At 42.3% G+C, this 11,112-nt stretch overlaps 1 protein-coding gene across 13 annotated transcripts in view; it reads left to right on the plus strand.

The window, feature by feature from the left end:
* LOC106610235 (type II inositol 3,4-bisphosphate 4-phosphatase) overlaps positions 1–11,042 on the plus strand; it is a 185,049-nt gene extending 174,007 nt beyond the window's left edge. For 11 of the 13 annotated variants that reach the window (XM_045722771.1, XM_045722773.1, XM_045722775.1 and 8 more), the window contains one exon: positions 7,480–7,688. In XM_045722771.1, coding sequence (XP_045578727.1) covers positions 7,480–7,663 — 184 coding nt within the window. In that variant the 3' untranslated portion in view covers positions 7,664–7,688. Of the gene's footprint in view, positions 1–663; positions 814–7,479; positions 7,689–9,879 lie in introns of those variants that run through there. The other 2 variants (XM_045722774.1, XM_045722772.1) reach the window with 2 other exon arrangements.
* The last annotated feature ends 70 nt before the right edge of the window (positions 11,043–11,112 follow it).

The following is an 11,112-nucleotide window of genomic DNA, read 5'->3' on the forward strand; positions in this document are numbered from 1 at the left end:
TTGGCATGGGCCCTGCTTGAATACTTTAGAAATGTGTCATTCCCTCCCTTTCTTCTCTCAAATAAATCACTGATCTGATGTGACTGGGTGGGTGAAAGCTACAGTGCTGTATCAATAAGGAACCAATGTTGTCACCTATCCAATGTTGTGAGATCAGTGATAACCTAATATAGCATTTCTACAGCATTTGAACAGGGCCTATAGTGCATCATGATTTCACCATGGCACAAACCCATAATCAGCCTCTCTACTGTCTGTCCAAATGATGTCAAAAGCTCTCAACCATGTGACCTGAGGTTACCCAGAGATGAGAGCATACAATTCTGTCAACAGAGAAGTTTGGAACAAAAACATCCCTCCCGGCCAAAACCCCCCCTAACCCGGACGACACTGGGCCAATTGTGCGCCGCCCTATGGGTCTCCCGGTCGCGGCCGGCTGTGACAGAGCCTGGACTTGAACCAGAATCTCTAGTGGCACAGCCTTAGACCACTGTGCCACTCGGGACGCCCACCACAACTATGTTAACAGTCAATTGTATTTGGCTAGTGAAGACATCAAAACTATGAAATAACACATATGGAATCATGTAGTAACCTTGATGACAGCTTTGCACACTATTGGCATTCTCTCAACCAGCTTCACCTGGAATGTTTTTCCAACAGTCTTGAAGGAGAGGTGGACCGCAGAGTGAAGGAAAAGCAGCCAACAAATGCTCAGCAAAAGTGCGAACTTCTTCGACTATTGGAAAAACATTCCAGGTGAAGCTGGTTGAGAGAATGCCAAGAGTGTGCGAAACTGTCATCAAGGAAAAGGGTGGTTACTTTGAAGAATCTCAAATATAAAATATATTTTGATTTGTTTAACACTTTTTTGGTTACTACATGATTCCATATGTATTATTTCATAGTTTTGATGTCTTCACTAGCCACATACAATTGACTGTTAAGACAGTATGCAATAGTAAAAATAAAGAAAAACTCTTGAATGAGCAGGTGTGTCCAAACTTTTGACTGGTACTGTGTCTTAACAGTCAATTGTATTTGACTAAAGACAAAGTAGTTGCTTGTACTATACACAAACACATCTGAAAAAAAATGGGAATAGACTTCATAGACATGTTTTGTTGCCTTAATCGACATCCACGTCTTCAGCGCCCGGGAAACAGTGGGTTAACTGCCTTGCTCAGGGGCAGAACGACAAATGTAACAAGGGCAAACAAGGTACAGCTCAGATGATCAGTAAAGCTGAGTCTGAGAGAACTAAGTCATTTCTAAAACACTGTTAGATAAAACTGGTTTATGTTTGGAGAAAAAGGAGTGCTTTGATAATATCGAGGGTCGTTATGAAGCTTGTAGAACAGGTTATGGTTAGACAGCGTTGTAGCTTTGGAGCGGTCCAAGAATAAACCGGCTCTACAACAAGCATGCAGCTATAAAATGCCATCATCATTAGAGACTATGTGCCTACTAATAATCGAAAACGTCAGTTACTAAACTCAGCAAAAAAAGAAACGTCCCTTTTTCAGGACCCTGTTTTTCAAAATATAATTCGTAAAAATCCAAATAACTTCACAGATCTTCATTGTAAAGGGTTTAAACACTGTTTCCCATGCTTTTTCAATGACCCATAAACAATTAATTAACATGCACCTGTGGAACGGACATTAAGACACTAACAGCTAACAGACGGTAGGCAATTAAGGTTACAGTTATGAAAACTTAAGACACTAAAGAGGCCTTTCTACTGACTCTGAAAAACACCAAAATGGAGATGCCCAGGGTCCCTGCTCATCTGCGTGAACGTGCTTTAGGCATGCTGCAAGGAGGCATGAGGACTGCAGATGTGGCCAGGGCAATAAATTGCAATGTCCGTACTGTGAGACGCCTAAAACAGCGCTACAGGGAGACAGGACGGACTGCTGATCACCCTCGCAGTGGCAGACCACATGTAACAACACCTACACAGGATCGGTACATCCGAACATCACACCTGAGGGACAGGTACAGGATGGCTACAACAACTGCCCGAGTTACACCAGGAACGTACAATCCCTCCATCAGTGCTCAGACTGTCCGCAATAAGCTGAGAGAGGCTGGACTGAGGGCTTGTAGGCCTGTTGTAAGGCAGGTCCTCACCAGACATCACCGGCATCAACGTTGCCTACGGGCACAAACCCACTGTCGCTGGACCAGACAGAACTGGCAAAAAGTGTTCTTCACTGACGAGTTGCGGTTTTGTCTCACCAGGAGTGATGGTCAGATTCACGTTTATTGTCGAAGGAATGAGCGTTACACCGAGGCCTGTACTCTGGAGCGGGGTCAATTTGGAGGTGGAGGGTCCGTCATGGTCTGGGGCGGTGTGTCACAGCATCATCGGACTGAGCTTGTTGTCATTGCAGGCAATCTCAACGCTGTGCGTTACAGGGAAGACATCCTCCTCCCTCATGTGGTACCCTTCCTGCAGGCTCATCCTGACATGACCCTCCAGCATGACAATGCCACCAGCCATATCGCTCGATCTGTGCGTGATTTCCTGCAAGACAGGCCATGGCCAGCAAAGAGCCCGGATCTCAATCCCATTGAGCACGTCTGGGACCTATTGGATCGGAGGGTGAGGGCTAGGGCCATTCCCCCCAGAAATGTCCGGGAACTTGCAGGTGCCTTGGTGGAAGTGGGGTAACATCTCACAGCAAGAACTGGCAAATCTGGTGCAGTCCATGAGGAGGAGATGCACTGCAGTACTTAATGCAGCTGGTGGCCACACCAGATATTGACTGTTACTTTTGATTTTGAGCCCACCCCCCCCCCTTTGTTCAGGGACACATTATTCCATTTAAGTTAGTCGCATGTCTGTGGAACTTGTTCAGTTTATGTCTCAGTTGTTGAATCTTGTTATATTCATACAAATATTTACACATGTTAAGTTTGCTGAAAATAAATGCAGTTAACAGTGAGGTTTCTTTTTTTGCTGAGTTTATAAACAGGCATTGTCCAATTCCATTGTAGTCCACCTTTTACATAGGATGCAAAGTGCAGCAGTGACTCTTGAAACCTCGATAAGTTGCGACAACCACTGTTTACTAGTAGCTAGTTAACCAGTAGCAATCCCGAGTTGACATGCTCCTCTGTGTTGGAGAAATTCTCTTTACGCATCCGTCCATGCCTGCGTCTGTGCACTGGCCTTTTAACTATCCCAAAGCCTAGGACCAAGAGGCAGCCTTTAGTTCCTATGCTCCCAGCCTCTAGAATAGCCTGCCAGAAAACCAAAGGGGGGCGAAACTGTGGACATATTCAAAAGAGATTTTAAAACACACCTGTTTCATTATGCTTTTCCTTAGAGTGCTTTTTAGTCTTTCAGTTTTATTGTTATTCTCTAGTGTTTTATACTCTTATGTTTGTTGTGTAGTAAATATTTCCCTTTTTAATTTTCATTGTTTTTTATTTATGTTTTAACACTGGGCATTGCATTCATGTCTGAAATGTGCTATATAAATAAAGCTTGATTTGATTTGATTTGCTGGTGCTATGTGGCCCCTAGGGGCCTCTACTTAACTAACCCACTGGTTCTTTCTGAATACTCTGCTCTTTTCTCTGACTGACAGTGTACTGCCTAACAGTCTCTGTGGCTTAGAACAAAAATTGGGGTTGAAGGGAATAGACGGCAAGCTATTTTGATATTGTTTGATGACCCCTACAGCTTTTGCCTCCATCACACATCAAGGTTCAGTGTAAGTGGTAAATTAATTAAATCCATGGACTGCTTATGCATAGAACATTTTTGATGACATAAGGATGGCTCTGTGGAAGCTCCATTAGTTATGAATGGGCCTTGTTTCATCTTGGTATGATTATGGTAATTGAAGTACCGTCTTACTTTGGCACCATAACTAAACAAGCTAGTTCCATACTTCAAGTTCTGAACATTATGCACTGTTTGCTTTGTGTCAGATCAGTTGTCTCCTCCTTATAACTTTGTGATCTTTGTGCTTTGTGAGCAAAATTGGCCCTGCGTCGTCCGGGTTTGGCCGCCATTGTAAATAAGAATTTGTTCTTAACGGACTTGCCTAGTTAAATTAAAAATTATTGTGATGGTCTTATCGTTCGTAAGAAAAGAATACTCTCCCATCATTCTATATAACTTTTTGGAACAGGACATTTGACTTCCTTACATAAGAGCTGAATTAATTGCATGTTGTGTGGCAACCAACCCTTTGTATTGAGGACAGGCTTCTAGCTTGACAGTTTAATCGAGACCATGTAAACCGTTTACACAGAAAGTTTAAAGAACCTGGATCTGAAAGAAAGATATTGGGGGCTAAAAAATGTAGAATCTAATCTCAAAACCAATCAACATGTTTAAAAAAAAAAGTAACCTTTATTTAACTAGGCAAGTCAGTTAAGAACAAATTCTTATTTACAATGACGGCCTAGGAACAGTGGGTTAACTGCCTTGTTCAGGGGCAGAACGACAGATTTTTACCCTGTCAGCTCAGGGATTCAATCTAGCAACCTCTCGGTTACTGGCTCAACCCAGACAACACTGGGCCAATTGTGCCCCGCCTTATGGGACTCCCAATCACGGTCAGATGTGGTCTAACATGGTATACAGCAGAGAAGTTAGGAACTTTGTTAACTTGCCAAGTTTGTTCTCTACTTTGCTTTACTACTTTCTCTCACCTTGTAGTGACTCATGTATAGACGGGTTGGCTGACAAAGTCACGAAAAGGATGATGTGGCCGGAAGGTGTGTGTTATGATTCTGATAGCTAGCGTCAACGACAAACAGCTGCCATGTAGGAAACCGTATGTGGCTAGTTGTTATTGACACCATGTCTTGTTTTGAGGTGTTTTGAATAAATATAGTTTGCATGTTGTTAACAGCCTAAGGCAACCCCGTCTGTTTTTCCGCGTCGGTTTTGTTGCTAAACAACCAACCCCTCCATACAGTATAGTGGTCTGTGAGCAAGTATAGTTGGTTGCGTTAACCACAGACATACTGGGAGTGTTCATGTTTATGATTCCTTCCCCGTGATAAACTTGACTCATTGACATATTTTCCACTGCTGTAGCCATACAGTACAGTGCTTAAAGTAACTACCCAGTAGAAATCTCAGTTTTAAAAGTGAATCATCTGTTAACGCATGCCCAAATAATGTTGTTGACTCACCCTGTATTTGTGGCGAAAGAATAAATAGGAGGAAAGAACACTTTAAAAACCCCACCTCAAACTTCTCAAACAGACAATTTAAAAACTGCTTGCTATTTCCTCATGAAGAGGATGAGCTGGCCAATTAGTGGTCTAGAGGAGGATGAGCTGGCCAATTAGTGGTCTAGAGGAGGATGAGCTGGCCAATTAGTGGTCTAGAGGAGGATGAGCTGGCCAATTAGTGGTCTAGAGGAGGATGAGCTGGCCAATTAGCTGTCTACGTGCATTAATATTTTTAGTGACCAGTATACGCCCACACCATTCTGTTGTTGGGGTACACCCACACCATTCCAACACAGAAAAGCTGCTTTTTAACATTAACATTTTTTAGAAGTACAGTGAGAGTATAAAACATTAGGAACACATTCCTAATATTGAGTTGCACCCCCTTTTGTCCTCAGAACAGTCTCAATTCGTTGGTCCATGCACTCTACAAGGTGTCAAAAGCTTTCCACAGGGATGCTGGCCCATGTTGACTCCAATGCTTCCCACAGTTGTGTCAAGTTGGCTGGATGTCCTTTGGGTGGTGGACCATTCATAATAGACATGGGAAACTGTTGAGCGTGAAAAAACCAGCAGCGTTGCATTCGAAGGATCTTTGTTTAATCTGTGCACCAACTGTAGAATTTCAGCACTTTGCCCTCGAATGGATTGAATGAAATTCAACCTCAAACAAAGAGTGATTATCAGAGCTTGAGAATGGATATGCTTACCCATGTGTTCCAGTGTCAAGATGGTTCAGACAGAGTGACACTGGAAGATAGCTGTAGGCTTGACCCGTCTATGCAAAGTTGGACCGGTGACTATCAATCTTCAGTAAATACGTTTTAGTACTGAGCAGCTGTAAGTATGATGGATCATTCTTTCAACGTAGTTTTGTCAGAATAGCCTGTATACTGTGCACCACATAATGTAAACGGTCAGTTGAATGTGGCTAGTTAGTGATATTCCCATGAGTAAAAAAATGTGGATCAAATATCTGGGGAAGTCAAATGCCAGTCTTTTGCCTGCAGAAATGCTATCACAGCCACTGTGTGTAACAACATACACCGTGTGTTCACGCTTGAAATGTGACAAGAACATAAACGATACAGCTCAGATGATACCCAGTTCAAAGGCACTTAAATCTTTTGTCTTGCCCATTCACCCTCTGAATGGCACACATACACAATCCATGTCTCAATTGTCTCAAGGCTTAAAAATCCTTCTTAAATCTGTCTCCTCCCCTTCATCTACAGTGGTTGAAGTGGATTTAACAAGTGACATCAATAAGGGATCATAACTTTCACCTGGATTCAACTGGTCAGTCTGTCATGGAAGCAGCAGGTGTTCCTAATGTTTTGTACACTCATTGTAGGTCATAGTTCATAGAAATCTGGAAACACATGACAGTCACTTTAACATAAAGTACAATGGTAAGTGATAAATAACACATTGTGCAAGTGTTTGATTTTGGTCCCGAGGGTTTTGGCCAACAGCCAGTCTTTTCATGTTGTGTGGCAGGTAGCCTAGTGGTTAGAGTGTTGAGCCAGTAACCGAGAGGTTACTAGATGGAATCCCCGAGCTGACAAGGTACAAATCTGTCCTTCTGCCCCTGAACAAGGCAGTTAACCCACTGTTCCTAGGCTGTCATTGTAAATAAGAATTTGTTCTTAACTGACTTGCCTAGTTAAATAAGTATAAAATGTTCATGAAGTTTGCTTGACTATCTCTCTGTCATTACATTTACTGCCACTGTTCCCTTATATTATCCAACATCTATGTCTTGTTTAAATATTGACATAGTCTGAACCCAATTGTACATTCTAACTGCACAATGGTCTGGTTTCCCTATGGCTTGTTCTGGATATGTGGGGGTAAGGCTTATCACATTTCCTTAAGTTTTGGGTTGAGATCTTTAAATGTCCCTTTCTGTTGGCTACATGAAATAAATAGGTGCAACAGAACGCATCCAAAGCTTTGTCAAAATAATTTTCAAGTAAATAATTGAAAGAGGAGAGATCCACATAAATGATCGTGCCTGCCTCTACTCGCCCCCTTCATACTTCAACTCCTCTACTCATGTGGGACTTACACTCTTCCATTCATCTTTCCATTTACCCATTCATCCATTCATCTTTCCATTTACCCATTCATCCATTCATCCGTCCGTGCCTGCGTCTGTGCTTGCTGGTTGTCTTTGGCCCATGTCAGGGGTCTCTCCTTTACTAACCCACCGGTTCTTTCTGTCTATTCTCTGTCTCACCTCTTCCACCTCGCCCCCTCGCCCTGCAGTCGGCTCACCCAGGGAGAAGTAGTGTGTCAGTGGGATTCGGACCCCGAGGCGGCGTGCTCTGTAGCGGAGAACAAGCCGGCCTCGCGACACTTCTACCCCATCGCCCTACTGCTTGTCAGCTCACACCTGCTGGTCGTGTGGTTAATTTTAAGTCTTGTTTTTCTGCTTGCAAAATATCAATAAAGTTGCTGATGATGCCATGTACTAACCTTGTGTGCGTCGGGTGGTGATTTTTGTCTGTGCAGCTTGTTTTTTGGGAGGGAGGGAGTATGGAATTTGTGTGATTTCATTGATTTTGCTTTGAAAGGGTAATTGGGTGGATACATGATTTAATTTGTACAATCAAACACAAGCTTTCGACTGTTAATCCGACTAGCAGGCTTGAGGATTGGATGGAATCGATTTAGAATGTAAGGGATTAAGAAAATAAATTCTCTCCGCTAAGACATATTAGCTTTCTCTATTTTCACAGATACCATACTGTTGAACCTTGTAGGCTTTTTTCTCCCGTACCAAAAGCATTGGCCATAGAATACTATCAGAAGGACTGGAGATAAACAGTTATCTCTTCATGTCAATGACAGAGAGCTAATGTTCCGAGAGCTAGCATTGCGTTCTGGTTGGCTGCTCTGGCACAGATACCAAATGTGCCAACAGCGTAACTGAAGCCGATCACACTGTTACACACACCAGTGTAAACTCCAAGCAGCTTGATGGCAGGTTCGTCACATAACCTCCAGTTCACCCCTGTCAGTTGAGGGACCCTCCTCTTCATAGAGACTGTGATTGATTTACTAAGATTCTACATTTAGTAATGTACTACATCTCTTCAACGATTCCTATGTCCTCTGGAATAGTGGAAGTGGAACCCCCTCACTCTTCTTCCCCACTCCAGTTATCTCCCCCTCTACTCTAAAGTAGAGCATAGTAGGATTCTGATGAGCAGGGGAAGAATAGAGCCGTATAAATCAGTGATATGCTCCAGGACACTTCAAAAGCAGTTATTTTCTCTCCCGCCGCTAGACTGCTGTAGGAGTGTTTAGGCGGTTAGACTGCTACTGTTATTCTGCCTCTAAAACAGCAACTACAGCACAACAGATGTAGGAGTGATCCCAGAATGTAGGAGTTACCCCAGGAAATAGGAATGATTCCAGAGTGTAGGAGTGATCTCCGCTAACAGTGTAGGCACAGTGCCCAAACGTTTCTCAGTCTTAACCTGTCAGGTATGGGATGTTTACAGACTGGAGGGAGGGAGGGAGGGAGATTCAAGAATGAATACACTGGTAAAATCCAAACAAGTTGACAGAATTTGAAGAGGATTAACTTGGACATGCTGCCAGGTATGGGATGTGCGCTACCACTGACTGAGCAAACATGGCTATGGACCGTTCTGAATATATGGAACGGATGCATGCAAGAATTTGGCTATTTACATTGACTGGAAATAAATATAGATAGGCGTCATTTAATTTATCTTGGTCTGCGAATCGCTTTCTCCAGCTGGCTACACTGAGCTCTGACACCAAACATCATAGTTTCTAAAATGAAGTACTGCAAGACAGCATTTCAAACTAATATAGATATATATATTAGTTTGAAACGCTGTCTTGATAGATAGTATGGGCTGATATAGGCAAATAATGTTAGATAGTCATGTAATGAACCACGTGAGAATTTCTGGTATAATGTCCTCTATCTGCGGTAGAAGGGGGCACATTTTGATCTTGCCTAGGCTGCAGAATTGCTGGGACTTTGTTTGTTTGTCCCTCCCTAGACGTAGTTTGACAAACCCAGTTTTTAATAATAATTTGCACGGGCATCATGTTGCACCAAGAGCTCCATGGCCATTGAGAGGCCATAGTATAAACGGATAAGGAGAGTAAGCTTGTCCATGGTGGTCTGCAAACCCACGACCTTCCAGCTCGCGATCAAAATCCCAATGTTGCCATGTAACTCTCTCGAGGTGAAAAACGGTTTGTCAATCTGTGTATCTAAGGCTCTGGTCTGTCCTAGGAGTGAGGGGAAAGGTAGGAATGTTCTCTGCTATACTTTGTTTCTTTTTTTGGATAGAGGGAGGGTCACTTTTTTCAAGCGTTCAGGGAGGGTCAGGTGAAAATATATTTGGACTAAATTAGGGTCATCCAATTGTATTTCAGAGAGGTCCGATTTTCTCGATCAATCCCTTATTATTAATAACTTAGTCCCTTACCTTAGCTGTCCTACAGGTAGTACTTATTAACTGTTGTCTGTCTGTTATCTGTTTCCCATCTGTCCGTCTGTTACTCGGGTGTTGGTTGTTGTTTTCCATACTCAAAACCCCCTTTTTGAGAAAATTATTCATAATTTCATTTCATTCTTCTTCCCTCCTTTTTGTCATCATGGCCACACCACCGAACCAGGGAGGGATGTCGGATTGAGAATGTGCAAAAGAATATTAAATGCCGGAAGTATGCCTTCAACATGCTGCAGCTGATGGCATTCCCGAAGATCTACCGGCCGCCGGAGGGGACCTATGGGAAGGTTGACTCCTGAACCCAACCTATATATAGGAACTAAGATGGCTACTCCTGATTCTCCACCCTCCACAGGGAGTGTGCATGTGCACATTTTGGGAGAAGTGTAGGGAATCAGGATACAACCGGTGTAAAAACAAACCAAATGATTCCCGGCGTAATCTAATCCAAGCAGAAAATATAGTAGCAATAGAAATAGTCTGTAGCCATGCACTGAAGGTCCAGATGTAAAAAATAAATAAAAGGTTGTAGGTGTTTCTGATATTGGCCATGTTATGCAATGTTGCTGGGACACACTGTTTTGTACGAGTTTTAAGTTTGTCCGTATTTCTTGTTCAGGTGTTGCTTTGTCATTTTCTTCTTCATTGAGTCATCGTTTGTAATATCTGCGACGTGTGTTGCTTGCCAATTGAGCATACTTTCTCGTGCTCTGTTTCTGAAATGCCTTAAAGGTTAGTCACACTGGCACAAGTAACACAGTAACTAATTTGCATCAGACAACATGGCTTGAAGGAAGCCTTGAAAAGGTTCTATAAGTTCGAGAAAAAGCTGAACAGACTTTCACGTTTAGCTTGTTGTTCATGTTCCCTCAGGTCTCTTTTGTAGAAGGCTGTCTGTCCCTTAAGGAGCCTAAGAGAGCTTACTGTAAATATAATTTAATTCCATGAATATGTTCTCCTCTCATTCTCAATCATGGTTGCTTTTAAGACCACCTCATATTTCTTTGTACAATAATAAACTCAATCGTAATGTGTCTCTCAAAATATGTTGAATTACTTCCATATCTATCACTTGCTGTATATAACTTTGTTTAAAAATATTGTTTTCCATTATTTTCCCTCCACAATCAGTCAATTTTTCAAACCATAACCCCTTTGTATCATAATATTTATTTTTATATCCTTTTTTAATCAGTTTTTATGCTTTATTCAGGGTCACTGTCTTGGATCCAAAAGCATCCAAGGCTCTTCCTGTATGTTAAATATCTTTGTTTGCGCTTTGCAATGTGTTGCATTCCTGTTTACTTAATTAAAATACATTTGATTAAATTGCTTGGGATGGATGTTAATATCTGTGTTCATCTTTTCATAATGTCTGTATCTTATTAGGGCAATGGAT

This window comes from Salmo salar, chromosome ssa08 (assembly GCF_905237065.1).
Source record: "Salmo salar chromosome ssa08, Ssal_v3.1, whole genome shotgun sequence".
Lineage (NCBI taxonomy): Eukaryota > Metazoa > Chordata > Actinopteri > Salmoniformes > Salmonidae > Salmo > Salmo salar.